Below are 19,580 nucleotides of genomic sequence, written 5' to 3'. Positions count from 1 at the left end.
CTAACATTAAAAGTTTATGAAGATTATATAATAACAAAAGCACTATTTATGTGAGAAAAGCTGTTGTAATTACAACTGTTTTGTTTTCATTGTTTTTAGTTTTTAAAGCTGGGAAGAAAAACACCAAAATAGTAGTTATCTTCAGGTGGCAGGACAAAAGAAGTAATAAAGAGCTATTCATTTTCTCTCTCTCTTTTTTTTTTTTTTTTTTTTGAGACAAAGTTTCACTCTGTCGCCCAGGTTGGAGTGCAGTGTCGTGATCTCGGCTCACTGCAACCTCCGCCTCCCAGGTTCACGCCGTTCTCCTACCTCAGCCTCTTGAGCAGCTGGGACTACAAGTGTGTGCCACCACACCCAGTTAATTTTTTTGTATTTTTAGTAGAGACAGGGTTTCACCATGTTAGCCAGGATGGTCTCGATCTCCTGACCTCATGATCTGCTGGCCTCAGCCTCCCAAAGTGCTGGGATTACAGGAATGAGCCAACCGCGCCTGGCTGAGCTATTAATGTTCAAATATTCAACTATACATCGTTTTTTAAATGGAGAAAGGAAAAAAAGTTTTTTTTAAATTGTCATTAGGTAATTAGGCTAAATAAAACTTCACTAACCATCTGCTGGTCGTCTGTCATGGCCAAAAAAAACCCGTGTTGCTGAACTGTTAATATATGGTAAAGGAAGCTGTGGCAAAGGACCATCTGGTGACAGCTGACTTACATTCTGAGAGAAATATAAAAGGGAAAAAAAGAGGTAGTTTTTGTGAAAATGGTATTTTTGTTTCCTCATTTCTTAATACACAAGGCATTAAAAAGATGTTAAGCAAGAATATTAAGATATATAATTACTAGTTTTATTTCACGTATCAGTCATAAAATTTTACAACTCGAAAGAACTTCAGATATTTATTCTGTCTCAAAAGAATCTTACTGAGGCTACTCAGCTAATTATCTGGATGTTAAACGTGCAAAATTCATTTTAGTAAGCGTTTTACTTCTTATGACTCATTATAGCATCCTATCTGCCAAAATTCTAACCCATATAATTTCAAATTAATAAAGTCTAGACCCTAAGGGTAGTTATTTTCTGCAGGATAGATACAATATGCTCTATTCATCGGCCCTGGGAAAAGATTTACCACTTCCCATTTTTTCCATAAAACAATGCTTTATATGTTCTATCTGCTTGCCTCAGTGAAACAGTCCTTCTTCCTGCTACTTTTTTTGCATTGTACCATAATAGCCTGTCTACTTTCCACAGATCCATACCTCCTCATCTTTCACAAGGAAAAGAACATAGAATGTCCATCTCCAAAGGATGGTAAAGAGAACCCACTTAAAACCAACTGTAAAATCGGTTATGAGTCTATAAAAGCATGATGAATAAAAAATCCAGAAAACCCGTGGAATATATTTTTTTTAAGATCCTAAGAATAGCCATAAATCAAGTATTCATTGTAATATTAAAATTCTCTTTTCAAGAACTGTGGAAGGGGCGATGTAACCAAGATCTATAGCCAAGAAGCCTAGCCTGCCACAGCTTGTTTATGACTGATAACTACATATATTCTAATAAAACTATCCTAAGATAAGGTAATAAACACTTTTCACTAAAATACAGTTTTAATATCTACTCCTGAATGAAAATAAGCATTCACCTTGTAAACATAAAGATATTCTCTGAGGAAAGCCCCTTGTTGAGCAGCAGATTGTTTACTTTCATTGATTAAAATATGCCTAAAAGCAGACACAGCATTGTCCAGTTGTCTAAGAGTATAGGACTGGCGACCAATAGTGAAGTTAATGTGATCCTCTGCAAGAGACCAGCCTTTTCCTTTATAAACTTGCATGGCTTGACAATAACAGCGTAAAGCATGCTTTTTCTGTAAGAAAATAAACAAAATAATGTATTATACTCCAAATTTGTTTGAACTAGAAAAAACAAATACAAACACACACAGAGAAACAAGTAACTGGTTCTTCCTCTAAGGGAGACTGGGATAATGAAGAAAATAAAACTAACATTTATGATAATCCCTTCACAATTATATATGGCATGATATAGATTAAGTTACCTGAGCCATTGTGTGTGTGTGTGTGTGTGTGTGTGTGTGTGTTAGAGAGGAGTAGGGGATATAAAGGAGGGTAAGGGAGACCAGACTGCTTTGACATCTGCCCACTACTTCTCCGAGCCACAATTTCAAAACGTCAACTTCAAAGGAAAGAGTTTACTTCTCAACTTGACTTTATCTACCTCAAATTCTTTCTGGAAAAAAGCCAAGGAATATGTAAACAAACTTCAACATCTAAAATGGTTAGATTTCACTAATACTATGATGAAAAAAATGTTTTCATACTCTAACTAGAAGCATGTTTTGTCTTCAAAGAGTTTCTTCATATTAAGTAAAACATCAAACACATTTATCAAACTTTTTCCTTGCCTACAATCAGAGACTTACGTTGAATGTATGTGGCTACATATGCCAGAGTACACATATGCCATAGTATTCCACAGCACAAAGTCTAATAATATACAAATAAACTTTTTTTTTTCTACATTAACAATTCACATACTGGACCAACCATGCTGATCCCAGCCTGCCTGCCTGCCAGCCAGAACTCACTGGCCAGTCTTGTGACCACTGAAAGGTTATACCTCATGTGGTTCAAATAAAGCAGTGGGCTAGGACAGCAGCACAGTAAACACTGCCTGGGCCAGACAGGACTGCATCAGGTGCTACCACAGCCTCCTTTTTAAGTTGCTGTTGCCAAGTGTCAGGGCATACTTCCTGGTGTTCGGTGCATCCACTGCAGTACTTAAGAAGAGCAAGAGATTAATAATATACCAGAATGATATACAAGATGTGTGTTCAAAATGGAAAATTGCAAGGAATGCCAAAATCTTATGAGTATGGTAGTAAGAATGCAGTATTTGTGGCGATAAACGTCACCACTGTAAAAAATCAAAAGAGGTACACAGAAAGACAGATTCTGAATGTTCTCACTCATATGTGGGAGCTAAAAACGTGGATTTCATGAAGATAGAGAGTGGACTGGTGGTTACCAAAGGCCAGGGAGAGTGGGTGAAGGAGAATGAAGTTGATTAATGGGTACAAATATATGGTTTGATAGAAGAAATAAGAAGACCTAGTGTTAGACAGATCAGCAGGGTGGCTATAGTTTACAACAATCTACTCTACATTTCAAAATAGAGAATTTGAATGGTTCTAAGGTGATGGATATCCCAAGTACACTGATTTGACCTTTATAAATTATATGAATGTATGAAATTATCACATATACCCCAAACTATGTATGTCTACTATGGATCAATTTTTTTCAAAGGAGAGTATTTTCTTCCAAGATCGCTTACAGCCGGGAGGGGTGGCGCATGCCTGTAAGCCCAGCACTTTGGGAGGCTGAGGCGGGCAGATCATGAGGTCAGGAGATCGAGACCATCCTAGCTAAAACAGTGAAACCCCATTTCTACTAAAACTACAAAAAATTAGCCAGGCAAGGTGGCGGGCGCCTGAAGTCCCAGCTACTCAGGAGGCTGAGGCAGGAGAATTGCGTGAACCCGGGAGGCAGAGACTGCAGCGAGTCAAGATTGCGCCACTGCACTCCAGCCTGGGCGACAGTGCGAGACTCGGTCTCAAAAAAAAAAAAAAAAAAAAAAAAATCACTTACTAGGGACCTCAGATGCCAGCTCTCCTCAGAAAGATCAAAGTAATTAATGGTCCAAACAGAAAACTGAAAAAAGACAGCCAGCATCAGATGAAGAGCCCATGGAAAGAAACTAGAGTGCAGGAAAGGAAAACAACAAGAGTTTGGCAGGGATCGACCGCTGAGGAACACAAAACACCACAGAAAGGGTAAGTGGGAGTACTTCTCTGCTGCCCTCTCCCCTCTGATCATCTGTTCATCCAACTGATGGCAAGTCCCTCTGCCCTCATGACCCAGGACAACACTAACAGTGGCAGTTTGAGAACATCCCAGGGACAAGGATGTGGGTGGCCAGCTCACACAGGCATGCCCGCCCTCCTTTCAGGCCTGAACTGAGATAGTAGATACCACTGCCTTGCCCAGGAAATCTCTGCTCTTGAATCACCGCCGCATCACCAGATTCCTAACATGTTCACAACTGCTGTGACATTAGCAAGTTTAGGAGACCAGTGGGTCCCCAGAGAAGGTGTGAGACCCATGGAGATGTAACCCCTAACTTAGGCTACCCCTAACTTAGGCTGCCCCTAGGGGAAGGGGGGACTGCAGCCTGCCAAAGCCCGACCTTGAGACAAAGGTAATGCAAGCAAGCAACAATCGCTGAAGTGGGCAGCCCCAGTGGCTGGAAATGAAAAGAAGGGCTCATTTCCCACCCACCCCATCCACTATTGTGGACACAGGAGAGGTTCTCCCTGCTGGGAGCTGGCAGATGTATTCTTGGGGAAAGCACTTTTCATGCTTTCTGTGATGGCTCCATCCCAGTTAAAAACGAGCCCACGGCCAGGCATGGTGGCTCAAGCCTATAATCCCAGGCACTCTGGGAGGCCGAGGCAGGTGGATCACCTGAGGTTGGGAGTTCGAGATTAGCCTGACCAACATGGTGAAATGCTGTCTCTACTAAAAACACAAAATAAGCCAGGCATGGTGGTGCATGCCTGTAATCCCAGCTACTTGGGAGGCTGAGGTAGGAGAATCGCTTGAACCCGGGAGGCAGAGGTTGCAGTGAGCCGAGATCGTGCCATTGCACTCCAGCCTGGGCAACAAGTGACAAAACTCTGTCTCCAAAAAAAAAAAAGTGATCCCATGTCAACTGGGCTTGCAGGAAGGGCAAGGCCCAATTCCCCCTCCCTACAGAGAAGCATCTGCGCAACAGAAGGTGGACAAGCCGCAAAGTTGTTTACTCTGTACTACAGGAAGAAGTTCTGCCCTGAACCCATTTTGGTGGTAGCTGCCCATTTTGGTGGAAGTGTACTCTGGCCAGGGCCCAATGGACAAAGTCTACATGAACTGATGGTTGTGAGCCCTCTGACAGGGGCATGATAAGGAAGCTTCTGTCTGCTCAGGATGAGTAACTGGTGCACCCCACCCGAAAAAAGGATCAAATAATCTACAGAGTAAATATTATCAGACTAACAAACAGACTTCTCAGAAGAAATCTTACAAACAAAAAGAGATTGGGGGCCTGTTTTCACCCTTCTTAACGACAAAAAAAAAAAAAAAAAACTGCTAGCCAAGAATTTTATAGCCTGCCAAACTAAGCTTTATAATTAAGGAAAAAATAGTCTTTCCCAGACAAGAAAATGCTTAAAAAAATTTATCACCACCCGACCATCTCTACAAGAAATGCTCAAAGGAGTTATAAACATGGAAAAAGGATGATACCTGATACCATAAAAGTGGTAAGTACATGTAAGTACAAAGTTCAAAGATCCTATAAGGCAGTTATATAATTGGGACTACAAAGCAACTAACAACATTATGACAAGTACAAAACCTCACTTACAATATTAACCTTGAACGAAAATAGCTTAATTGTTCCACTCAAAAGACAAGATCCAAGCATATGCTACCTACAAGACCTAATAAGATAGACCTAATAAGACCTAAAAAGATAGGTCTTTGTAATATTCTGTGTAATAAGACCTATATTCTGTTTAATAAGACCCATAGGCTCAAAGTAAAGGGGTGGAGAAAGATCAATTATGCAAATGGAAAACAAAAAAGAGCAGGGGGTTGTTACACTTGTTATCAGATAAAACAGACTTTAAACCAAGGACAGAAAAGAAAAAGACAAAGAAGGGAATTATATAATGATAAAGAGTTCAATTCAACAAGAAGATTTAACTAGCCTAAACATATACATACTCAATACCAGAGCATACAATTTTATAAAACAAATACTACTAGACCGAAGAAAAGACAAACAGTCATATAATAATACTGGGGGACTTCAACACCCCACTGACAACACTAGACAGATCATCGAGGAAGAAAACTAACAAAGAAACTCTGGAATTAAATTGGACTCTTGACCAAATGGACCTAATAGACATCTACAGAACATTCCAACTGACAACCACAGGATATACATTTTTCTCATCTGCGCATGGAACAGTCTCTGAAGTTGACCATATACTGAAGTCACAAAGCAAGTCTCAATAAGTTCAAAAAAGTCAAAATCATTATCAAGGATCTTCTCAGACCATAGTGGAATAAAATTAGAAATCAATACCAGGAGGAACTCTCAAAACCATACGAGTACATGGAAACTAAAAAACTTGGTATTGAATGACTTTAGGGTAAACAATGAAATTAAGGCAGGAATTTAAAAAAATTTTGAAACAAATGAAAATAGAGAGAGCATATCAATACTTCTGGGATACAGCAAAAGCAGCATTAAGAAGAAAGTTTATAGCACTAAATGCTTATATCAAAAAGACAGATCTCAAATTAATAACTTAATGTCACACCTAAAGGAAACAGAAATAAGAACAAACCAAGCACAAGCTGGCAAAAGAAAAGAAATAAAGATCAGAGCAGATCTTAATTCTTTAAATGAAATTGAGACCAAAGAAATCATACAAAGTATCAACGAAATAAAAAGTTATTTGAAAACACAAACAAAACTGATGAGAATACTAGGCAAGATTAAGCAAGAAAAAGAAAATATGATTTTAATAAGCACAATCAGATATGACAAATGTGACATCACAACTGATACTACAGAAATACAAAAGATCCTCAGAGACTACTATGAACCCCTATACACACAACTAGAAAACCTAGAGGAAATGAATTCATTCCTAGAATCATAAGATAAGATTCACTCCCAAGACTGAATCAGGAAGAAACTCAAATCTTGAGTAAGTCATTAACTAGTTACAAAATTCCATCAGTAATTTAAAAAAAAAAAATCAACAAATGAAGCCCAAGATCAGCTGGATTCAAAGCCAAATTCTACCATATGCACAAAGAAGAGCTGGTACCAATTTTACTGAAACTATTCCAAAAACAAAAATTTATATATATATATATATTAAGGAAGAAAGATTCCTCCTTAACTAATATCATCCTGATATCAAAATCTGGCAAGGGCATACACACAAAAAGAAAACAAATCAATACCCATGATTAACACAGATGCAAAAATCATCAATAAAATACTAGCAAACCAAATCCAGCTGGACATCAAAAAGTCAAATTAATCACAATCCAGTGGGTTTTATTCCAGAAATACAAAGATGGTTCAATATTTGCAAATCAATAAATGTTACTCACCACATAAAGAGAATTAAAAACCATATGATCATCTCAATAGATACAGAAAAAGCATTCAATAAAGTCCGAAATCCCTTCACGATAAAAACCCTTAACAAACTAAGTATTGTAAGAAACATACCTAAAAATAGTAAGACCCATATATGACAAACTCACAGCAAACATCATACTGAATGAGGAAAAGTGGAAAGCATTCCCCCTAAGAAGTGGAACAAGACAAGGATGTACACTCTGCAATTACACCACTCCTATTCAACATAGTACTAGAAGTCCTAGCCAGAGCAATCAGGCAAGAGAAAGAAAGAAAAAGCATCCAAATAGGAAGAGGAAGTGAAATGATCCTTGTCCAATGATGACAAGATCCTATACCTAGAGAACCTAAAGGTTCCTCCTAAAGACACTAGTCATTAGGATAAATGACTTCAGTAGTTTCATGACACAAATTTAACGCACAAAAATCAGTTGTATTTCTATACAGTAACAAAATTAAAGATGAGAACCAAATAAGAACTCAATCCGATTTACAACTGCCACACACACACACAAAATAAAATACCTGGAATATATTTAACCAAGGAGGAAAAAGAACTACAAAACACTGATAATAGAAAGTATAGGCACAAACAAGCAAAAAAAAAAAAATCCCATGCTCACAGACAAGGAGAAATCAATATAGTTAAAATAACTATATTGCCCAATCTACAGATTCAACAAACTATCTATCAAATAAATAATGTCATATTTCACAGAATTCGAAAAAACTATTCTAAAATTCATATGGAACCAAAAAAGAGCCTGAGTAGCCAACAAAGTCCTAAGCAAAAACAAAGCCTGAGGCATCACATTCCCCAACTTCAAACTACACTACAAGGCTATAGTAATCAAAACAGCATGGTACTGGTACAAAAAATAGACACATGAAAAATGGAATAGAATACAGAACTCAGAAATAAAGCAGCATACCTGCAGATCTTTAACAAAGTCAACAAAATAAGCAATGGGGAAAAGGACTCCCTATTCAATAAATGGTGCTGGGATAACTGGGCTAACCATATTCAGAAGAATGAAACTAGACCCCTACCTATCACTATATACAAAAAATTAACTGGAGAATGATTAAAGACTTAAAGACTTCAAACTATAAAAAAATCCTAGAAGAAATCGTAGGAAATACCCTTCTGGACATCAGCCTTGGCAAAAAATTTATGAACAAGTCCTCAAAAGCAGTGGCAACAAAAACAAAAATTGACAAGTGGTACCTAATTAAACTAAAAAGCTTCTGCACAGCAAAAGAAACTATTGGCAGAATAAATAGCCTCCAAAATGTGAGAAAATACTTGCAAACTACACATCCGACACAGGACTATTATCCAGAATCTAAAAGTAACTTAAATCAAGAAAATAAAATCATATAATCCCATTGAAAAGTGGGCAAAGGACATAAACAGACACTTCTCAAAAGACACACAATCGGCCATGAAAAAATGTGAAAACAATACTGAACATCACTAGAGAAATGCAAATCGAAACAATGAGATACCATCTCATACCAGTGTAGAATGACTATTTTAAAAGGCTATGAAGAAAAGAGAACAGTTATACACTGTTGATGGGAATGTAAGTTAGTTCAGCCACTGTGAAAAGCAATTTGGAGGTTTCTCCAACAGATAAAACAAAACTACCATTCAACCAGTAATCCCATTACTAAGTATGTGCCCAAAGAAAGTAAATTGTTCTACCAAAAAGACACCTGTATTCTTATGTTCATCACAGCACTATTCACAGCAGTAAAAACATGAAATCAACCTATGGTGCCCATCAATGGTGGACTGGATAAAGAAAATGTGGCACATACACACCATGGAATATGACATGGCCATAAAAATGAATGGTATCATATCCTTTGCAGCAACATGGATGGAGCTAGAGGCCATTATCATAAGGGAAATAAACTAGAAATAGAGAATCAAATATGAATGTTCTCACTTATAAGTGGGAGCTAAATAATGGGCATGCATGGACATAAAGATGGAAATAATAGACAAAGGGCACACCAAAAGGGGAGAGGGAGGAAGGGAAAGAAGTGAGGGTTGAAAATCAACCTACTGGGTAATATATTCACTATTTGGGTGATGTGTTAGTTCTCTGAAGCCCAAATCGCAGCATTACACAACATACTCATGCGGCAAACCCGGACATGGACCTCCCGAATTTGTAATTATTTTTATTTTTATATTTTTCGAGACGGAGTCTCACTCTGTCGCCCAGGTTGGAGTGAAGTGGCGTGATCTCGGCCTACTGCAACCTCTGCCTCCCAGGTTCAAGCGATTCTCCTGCCTCAGCCTGCCAAGTAGCTGGAATTACAGGCGCACACTACCACACCTGGCTAATTGTTGTATTTTTAATAGAGATGGGGTTTCACCATGTTGGCCATACTGGTCTCGAACTCCTAAACTCGTGATCCATCTGCCTCAGCCTCCCAAAGTGCTGGGATTATAGGCGTGAGTCACTGTGCCTGGCCTCTCTAACTATTGTTTTAAAAGGGAGGTACAGCCGGGCACAGTGGTTCCCGCCTGTAATCCCAGCACTTTGGGAGGCTGACGCGGATGAATCACGAGTTCAGGAGTTCGAGACCAGCCTGGCCAACATGGTGAAACTCCATCTCTACTAAAAACACAACAATTAGCCAGGCATGGTAGCACGCACCTGTAATCCCAGCTACTTGGGAGGCTGAGGCAGGAGAATCGCTTGAACCCGGGAGATGGAGGTTGCAGTGAGCCGAGATCATGCCACTGCACTCCAGCCTAAGTGAAAGAGCGAGACTCCGCCTCAGAAAAAAAAAAAAAAAAAGAGAGAGAGAGGTACAGACCACCTCTCAGTGCCAGCAACAGTATGTCTGACAGAAAAGATGACCAAAAAAGAAGGGATGGGAAATTGATGCTGACAAAACACACTATAAAAGTACACCCTGTAGAAAACAAAATAAGCAACAAAAACACCAAAGCAGTTATTCGATGTCAGTCACCACAAAAAGAAGATAGACAGTAGAGTGGGTAGCACCCACTGTAACAGGGTAGAAGACTTCCCACATCTCTACATCAAAATAAAATTCCAAAGAAAAAGGTCCAAGTTCCAGTCAATCACAATTCATGGAGACAGCTTTCCTCCAGGTCTGGCTCTGAACTCACCAGGTACTAACCACCTGGCCGTCACTGCCCAACTAATGAAAGAAGTGAACACTGAAGAAGATGCTACATCAAAAGGATCAAATGTTTCCAAAACAGAAAAGAGGACTGCAAAGTTTAAGGCTGATTTTTAATAACAGGAATCTCAAATAGAGACAAATTAACCAGACACAAGAAATCCAAAAGTGGTAACAGTTCTAAAAACCTAAAAGTTTTTAGACCTGCAGTTTAAAAACCAAGAGGAAGTCCTGAAACAAGCAAGCACCTGCTTTGTTCAAAGGCAAGAAGTATATGAACTCAGTAATACTAATGACTGTGAAAAACCAGTTGGGAGGTAGAGCACGGTAACTTAGGCCTGTAATCCTAGCACTTTGGGAGGCTGAGGCGGGTGGATTGCCTGAGGTCAGGAGTTCAATATCAGCCTGGCCAACACGGTGAAACTCCGTCTCTACTAAAAATAGAAAAATTAGCTGGGCTTGGTGGCGGACATCTGTAATCCCAGCTACTCTGGAGGCTGAGACAGGAGAATCGCTTGAACCTGGGAGGCGGAGGTTGCAGTGAGTTGAGATGGAGCCACTTCACTGCAGCCTGGGTGAAAGAGCGAAACTCTGCCAAAAAACCAAAAACAAAAAACAAAACCAGATGGGAGTTTCCAGAGCATTAGCATATGGGGTCATGGATAGAGTTAGAGGCTTTATTATTATCTTGTAACTGGAAGCTATTTTATGAAATTTAATTTTGATGTGGTCATCCCTCTTTATACCACTGCACTGGCCTGAATGGAAATACCAGCGTGTGCTAAAACTGCATGTGAGTAGACAGTATATGTGTGTGTGTATGTGTTTGTATATATTTATGATATAAGCACATTTTTATACAACTGGTTTGTTCTGTAGTGATAGAGTTTGGTATTCTTTTCTTCTGGCCATCACTGCACCCTATCACAAGCATAAGCAGCTATTTGGCATAAATTACTTATCACTGCCACTCTCTGAACTCAGACAACCTCCATCTTAAAAAATGGGATGTGGTACCAAGAAAAGGCTTTATTTTCACCAAACTTTTGTTTCAAAATATACCAGTTTCCACCGTCGTCCATACGTGCCTTATAATATTGTCAGAATTGTCTTTGAGGGGTTTTTTTAAAGAAGTATTTTCTTGGCTGGGTGTTGTAGCTCATGCCTGCAATCCTAGCACTTTGGGAGGCCAAGGTGGGATGATCCCTTGAAGTCAGGAGTTTGAGACCAGCCTGGGCAACACAGTGAGACTCTATTTCGTAAAAAACTAAGTTGCTTTTTTTTTTTAAAAAGGAACACTTTATTGATTAAATAATAAATAAAAACAGTCTGCCACTGGATGGCATGAAATGAGAATACAGGATGTCTTCTGTGATATTCCTATAAACATACCGAATTTGAATCTCATCATGAGGAAAATAGCAGAGATATGTAACTTGGGACAATCTACAAAAATAATTGGACTAACCTTCATGAGTGTTTAAGTCATGAAGTCAAATGATCCCTTGACTAAAAAAGGACAAAACATCCTATGCCCTCTGATAAAGGACATGCATGGGATGACTGTCAAAATCTGAATGGGGTCTGAGGATTATACAGTAGCACTGTATCAATGCCAATTTTTTTACTTTGATGGTTATGCTATGGTTATGTAAGGGAAAGTTCTTGTTTCTAGAAAATAAGAAATATGTCCTAAGGTATTTGAGGATAATAGGGCAATAGATAAACCACTTAACACTCAAATAGCAAAAAGAAAAATTTCTGAACACTGCTTGCAACTTTTCTATAAAGCTGAGATTGTTTCCAAATTATTATTATTATTATTATTATTATTATTATTTTGAGATGGAGTTTTGCTCATTGCCCAGGCTGGAGTGCAATGCTACAATCTTGGTCACTGTAACCTCCACCTCCCAGGTTCAAGTAATTCTCCTGCCTCAGTCTCCAGAGTAGCTGGGATTATAGGCATGCACCACCACGCCCAGCTAATTTTGTCTTTTTAGTAGAGACAGGGTTTCTCCATGTTGGTCAGGCTGGTCTCAAACTCTAAACTTCAGGTGATCAGCCCACCTTGGCCTCCCAAAGTGCTGGGATTACAGGTGTGAACCAACATGCATGGCCTGTTTCTAAATTAATTTTTAAGTGATGTTTCTTGGGAAAAAAAAGAAAAAAGCAACTCTATCTTTAGCATTTAGTAAGGGAACACATTATTAAAAACTGATAGATACAGAAAAAGAATCGAATGTGTCTGCGTGTTCAAGTGGATTTTCGAAAGCGTTCAAGTGGATTTTTGAAGATTTTTTTGGAAAAGAAATTTAAATGAGGTACAAGGTTTGAGTCAGTTTTTTATAGTAAGAACAGAAAGAAAGGTTGTCTAATCACATACACTCTTCCCCAGCATTTTAATTTTTTTTTAACTGACTAAACTTTCACGCCACTTCTTTTTAAAATGCACTTTACTTTCTGATATTCTTAATGAAAAATAATTGAACTATAAACAATTTCTGTCGTGCCAAGCACAATGGCTCACGCCTGTAATTACTCAGTATTTTGGGAGGCTGAGGTGAGCAGATCACAAGGTCAGGAGATTGAGACCAGCCCGGCCAACATGGTGAAACCACATCTCTACTAAAAATACAAAAATTAGCCGGGTGTGGTGGCACGTACCTGTAGTCTCAACTACTCTGGCGGCTGAAGCAAAAGAATCGCTTGAACCCGGGAGGTGGAGGTTGCAGTGAGCCGAGATCGCGCCACTGCAATCCAACTGGGCAACACACACACACACACACACACACACACACACACACACACTTCTGGGGCAAGATAAGCAATTCAGCATGAATTCTCAAAGAGAGGACTAAGAGAAACGGCATTACTCTGTAACTTCTTCTCTCATCCCTATCAATGCAACCCTGTTTTAAATTCAAATGTCATGAAAAGTTGGTGCTTCTCATCAAAAAGTTTATCCACCACAATCAAGTTGGCTTCATCCCTGGGACGCAAGGCTGGTTCAACATATGCAAATCAATAACGGTAATTTATCACATAAACAGAACTAAAGAGAAAAACCACATGATTACCTCAATAGATGCAGAAAACACTTTTGATAAAATTCAACATCTCTTCATGTTAATAACTCTCAATAAACTAGGTATCAAAGGAACATGCCTCAACATAGTAAGAGCTGGCCAGGCGTGGTGACTCACGCCTGTAATCCCAGCACTTTGGGAGCCCAAGGTGGACGGATCACCTGAGGTCAGCAGTTCAAGACCAGCACAGCCAACATGGTGAAACTCCGTCTCTACTAAAAATACAAAAAACTACCCAGATGTGGTGGCGGGTGCCTGTAACCCCAGCTACTTGTGAAGCTGAGGTAGGACAATTGTTTGAACCCGAGAGGCAGAGGTTGCAGTGAGCCAAGATCACGCCATTGCACTCCAGCCTGGGCAACAGGAGTGAAACTCCATCTCAAAAAAAAAAAAAAATAGTAAGAGCCATTTATGACAAACCCATAGCCAATATCATACTGAATGGACAAAAAGTGGAAGTATTCCCCTTGAAAACCAGCACATGACAAGGATGCCTCTCTCACCACTGCTATTCAACACAGTATTGGAAATTCTGGCCAGGGCAATCAAGCAAGAGAAAGAAATAAAGGGTATTCAAATACAAACAGACGAAGTCAAATTGTCTTCATCTGCAAATGACATGATCCTATGTCTAGAAAACCCCATTGTCTCAGCCCAAAAGCTTCTTAAGCTGATAAGCAACTTCAGCAAAATCTCAGGATACAAAATCAATGCGCAAAAATCACAAGCATTCCTATACACCAACAACAGATAAGCAGAGAACCAAACCATGAAAAAGCATCTGTACCACAAAAGAAACTATCATCAGAGCAAACAGACAACCTACAGAGTGGTAGAAAATTTCTGCAATCTATCCATCTAACAAAGTCTAATATCCAGAATCTACAAGGAACTTACACAAATTTACAAGAAAAAAACAACCCCATCCAAAAGTGGGCAAAGAACATGAACAGATACTTCTCAAAAGAAGACACTTATGTAGCCAACAAACATGAAAAAAAAAAAAAAAAGCTCAACATCACTGACCATTAGAGGAATGCAAATCAAAACCTGATCATTAGAGAAATGCAAATCAAAACCACAATGAGATACCATTTCATGCCAGTCAGAATGGTGATTATTAAAAAGTCAAAGCTAGGCATGGTAGCTCACGCCTGTAATCCCAGCACTTTGGGAGGCCAAGGCAGGCAGACTACCTGAGGTTGGGAGTTCAAGACCAGCCTGACCAACATGGAGAAACCTCGCCTCTACTAAAAATACAATATTAGCTGAGCGTGGTGATGCATGCCTGTAATCCCAGTTACTCGGGAGGCTGAGGCAGGAGAATTCTGTTTTATGGCACACCTATGTTCGCTGCAGCACTATTCACAATAGCAGAGACATGGAATCAACCCAAATGCCTATCAATGATAGACTGAATAAAGAAAATGTGGCACATACATACATACCATGGAATGCTATGCAGCCATAAAAAGGAAAGAGATCATGTCCTTTGCAGGGACATGGATGGAGCTGGAAGCCATTATCCACAGCAAACTAATACAGGAACAGAAAACCAAACACCACATGTTCTCACTTATAAGTGGGAGCTGAACAATGAGAACACATGGACACAGTAGGAGAACAACACACACTGTGGCCTATTGCGGGGTAGGGTGGGGGGAGGGAAAGCATTAGCAAAAAGAGTTAATGAATGCTGGGCTTTAATACCTAGGTGATGGGTTGACAGGTGCAGCAAACCACTATGGCACACGTTTACCTATGTAACAAACCTGCACATCCTGCACATGTACACTGGAACTTAAAAATTTTTTTAAAATAATAAAAAGTTGGTGCTTCTCAGAAACTCGGCCTCAGTCAGAATTATATGTGTTCTATGCACCCTAACTTCCAAGGAAGAGATTGCTCTTGACCAGCTTCAGTTAGATATATATTGTATTGACTTATCCAGTAGATCTTAATTTATAGTCATATTCTCAGATTTCCACAAACTGTAGTGTTTCGTGGAAGAGCTGTCTTGGGTTCAGAGTATATAGAGTGGTCATGAAATAGCAAACCCAGCTACCTTGAATCATTAACTTCGCAGGGTTATATGCTACAGTAAGAAGATGATTATCAAGCCAGACAGCAAATATATCTCAACCTACCACAAACGTAGCATTTTTAACTTGTTAGGTATTTCCTAGAAGCAATATGCCCTATAATTTGGGAAGGTAAGATACAAGCAGCTGTTTCTAGTTCCAATGACATTACCATTCTCACAAATGAAACCATTCATAAAAGTGGACAAAGATGTAGAAAAATGATGACTTATTTTCAATAGGAGACAACAGACCATTCCTAATGGGACATATATTTTCTTTCAAGCAAAGGAAACCTGCTTAATACATTTTGTCATTTTTTGAACAGAAACCTTTTAACCAGAGATACACAGTGGGGTAACATGTTTCAGATGCACTTGCACTTACTACTGAAGAAAAGCCATGAAAAGTAATAATAGTTATTTTTTTTAAGTTTTTTCCATGTTAGAGCCTGAGAAATTCTAATTCATGGAGTGTATCAATTATTATAAAGACATTTAATCTTATATTAAGATTTGAAAGGTTTTTTCAATGAACATTAAGCAATTCCACATATTTTCTAACTTTCCACGGGTTCCAAAAATAGAGGAAGGAGCCCAATTTTGAAATGTTGGTTTTAAAAAATTACAGTATTTTTACATAAAATTGACAGTAATTTCGAACATCTTTACTTTTCTTTGTACCTTTGAAATAATGTACATTGTGTAAAACACTGGGATGCTTTGGTTAGCACAGACTTACAAAAATGTAAGGATGTTCACAGTTACATTTCATACTTAGTATATTCATATTAAATTTTTTTTTTTTTGAGGCGGAGTCTCGCTTTGTTGCCCAGGCTGGAATGCAGTGGCACAATCTCGGTTCACTGCAAGCTCTGCCTTCCAGGTTCATGCCATTCTCCTGCCTCAGCCTCCTGAGTAGCTGCGACTACAGGTGCCCGCCACCACGCCCGGCTAATTTTTTTTGTATTTTTAGTAGAGACGGGGTTTCACTGTGTTAGCCAGAATGGTCTCGATATCCTGACCTCGTGATCCACCCACCTCAGCCTTCCCAAGTGCTGGGGTTACAGGAGTGTGCCACCACGCCCGGCCCATATTAACTAAATTTTTAAAAGATCTTCATATGCCCCTAATAGATCAAAAGCTCCTTAAGAGGTAAGACCATGTTGATTTTATGGGTGTATGTTCAGCTCCTAGTATAGTCTCTGAAATATAGAGATGGTTGTTTAATGGTTGTTTAATCCAAGTTTCTATTTATATTTATAGTAAATCACTATCTCCCTACTGCTACTCTCAGCCTCCAAGAAAGCTAGCTCTCTCCGACTAATGGTTCTAGGACAACTGGGGCTGGATAAATCTCTATAAATCAGTAAAGATCCCAGCAACTCAACTGCGTCAAGAGACAAGAGACAGAAGACGTCTATACATTAAGTATTTAGTCAACAGCATTATAAAGCACTCTGAAACAGAAAGAGCAGGATTTTTTTTAAAAATCACTTTGAGAGAGAACAGAAGATCAGAGCTGAAATAGGGAGAATTCATTCCTACTTGAATGCATACAATCTATCTGGCTTTTCACAAATGTGATTTAGTTTAACCTAACCAAAATTTGGGTAAAATTACAAATTTTATAAATAAAAAAACCCTGAGGCTCAGAGAAGTAGCCTGACCAAAGTTGTGAATAGAAGATCAAAATTCATAGCCAGATTTGTCTAAATCCAAATCTCATGCCTTTACCAATAAATTACTTCAGAACAAAATTTCATTTAGTTTTTAAGATTCATTTTAAATAACAAAAAATGGACAAATGACACACATTTATAAAAGAAATTAATAGCAACTTTTCATTGTAAAGCAAAAGCACTCACCTGCCCTGCTTTACTAAATCGATGGCCTGCCAATATCATATGAAATGCATATTTTCTAACCATGGGACTTTTCATGTTTATAAAGCAATGTGCCGCCTGTTCCAAAAGAAGTGCACTTCGAAGATCAGAATCCTAGTGAATGTTTAAAAGAGAAAAAGGTTAGTTTCACCAAGTTAAAAGTAAATAGATAACTAGTGAAAAAACATTTAATATCTTAATATATAGCATATCCAATGTTTAACTTAAGAGTATATGAGGGCAAAGATCAAGGGGCAAACCAATCTTGATTCTTCCAATAAACACAAAATTCTTTTAAGCTTTGAAAACATTTTCTACCATGAAATACTTAGCTTTTCATAAAAGCCAAATGTCTGGTTATGATATGTGCCATGTACCAAAATCTGTGAATAACTGCAATCCCTTCTCAAATAGCAAAAAAGTTTGTCAACTACAAATTTATTACAGGTATACCGATAAAAAATAAACCAGAAAACATTTACACCAATCTGATTTCCTCTGAAAATTGACTTGTTAGCATATTTTCATCCACCGAAGAAAACATGTACATAGATTATGAAATATTCTAATCTACTCCTTAATTCTCTGTAAAATTTTACTGTATTTAAAGGAATCCTCAACGTTTGCTATTATTCCAGAGGGCCAAATCGACTGCATTTCATTAAAAAGTTCAGAAGGCTTCAGTTTCAAAGATTTTCTTTTCACCTGCTATTATTACATTAATAAAGAACACAACTCAAGAAAGTTTCCACTTCAACTGACCCTCACAGTACAGAAACTACAAAACCACATACTACATTATGTCACCACCCTTAAGACAAATCTTTCGACTGAAAGAGTCATCATTTTACAGATAACTGAGAAAGTACTGAAGGTTGCTGATTAAATATCAACAACATTTTCACCAAAACTTTCTCCAGGTTTTTAGCTGTTCTCAAGCTGAACTTACCATGCCCTTCCATGTGTTCTGCTGCCATTATTTTCCCCAGGGAAAGTTGAAAACAGAAAACATTGACTTTAAATGCAATAATTTCAACAAATTATAGTCACATCAAAAGTGTTCACAGACCATTGATTATCATAAACTATCTCTGCGTCAATCATAGAATTATACTAGAGCTGAAATAGACTCAAGGAAACCACCTAGAAAGCATTCAGTAAATGGCAGCTATTATCTATTTCAACCTCCTCCTGACAAAAACTAAATGATTAGATGATTGCTCTAGTAATTAAGATCCAAAAGCTAGTAAGTAAAAAAGTCAGGAATACGTAATTAATTAGTGGTTCTTAAAAATGGGTTTGTGTCAGAAATACTTAGGGGAGCTTGGGAGCTTACTTTATTTTTTAGAAAAATGTTTTCTTTTTAAAAAGTATTAATACAAACTAACTTTTTAAAAAAGAATATGTGTTTGAAGAAAAAATGAACATCTTTCTTTCCTAGCCCATGTTTCATGTCATTTGCCAGAGGTAACTATTCTTTACTGCTTAGTAGTGTTGTGTCCTTTGTCACCCCTCCTGTATATGTATGCGCATGTGTTTACATGCCTAAAACATACAGATTTTTAAAAACACACATATATTTTGATACATAAGTGGTATTTATATAGAGTACCTTGCTTTTTTCACTTATGTAATGGACATTTTTCTAACACATCTACATCTCTCTCATTTAAGTTACACTGTATTCCATTATAAAATGTACCCTAACTTACCAATTGATTATTCTTTCATATTTTGTTACTACATAAAATGCTTTGATAACTATCTTTATAGAAACATATTTGAATAATTATTCAAATATTTTAATAGAGAAATTTCTGGTAGTAGAACTGCTGAGTTAATGAAAGCTATGCATACACTACTTCAGATTCTAATCAATATAGCCAAACTGCTACAAAAAAGGTAGCACCAATACATACTCTCATCAACAAAGAATAAGAGTATATGTGTTCCACTCTACTCAGCCAAAAATCTTCAAAATTTTAAGCTAATAAAAGAAAAATGACAGCTGGGAGCTCACACCTATAACAGAACTTTGGGAGGTGAAGGTGG

At 38.1% G+C, this 19,580-nt stretch overlaps 1 protein-coding gene across 2 annotated transcripts in view; it reads right to left on the bottom strand.

Annotated features, from left to right (window-relative positions):
• Positions 1-19,580, bottom strand: part of TRAPPC8 (trafficking protein particle complex subunit 8) — a 112,492-nt gene that overhangs the window by 43,527 nt on the left and 49,385 nt on the right. For both annotated transcript variants that reach the window (XM_007974361.3, XM_007974360.3), the window contains exons 12-14: positions 17,511-17,642; positions 1,652-1,876; positions 609-717 (exon numbers count right to left, since the gene is read on the bottom strand). In XM_007974361.3, coding sequence (XP_007972552.3) covers positions 609-717; positions 1,652-1,876; positions 17,511-17,642 — 466 coding nt within the window. The remainder of the gene's footprint in view (positions 1-608; positions 718-1,651; positions 1,877-17,510; positions 17,643-19,580) is intronic.

The sequence above is a fragment of the Chlorocebus sabaeus genome, chromosome 18 (assembly GCF_047675955.1).
Source record: "Chlorocebus sabaeus isolate Y175 chromosome 18, mChlSab1.0.hap1, whole genome shotgun sequence".
Taxonomy (NCBI): Eukaryota; Metazoa; Chordata; class Mammalia; order Primates; family Cercopithecidae; genus Chlorocebus; species Chlorocebus sabaeus.
Note: the sequence above shows the minus strand (reverse complement) of the source record. Positions and strands in the feature narration are given on the sequence as shown.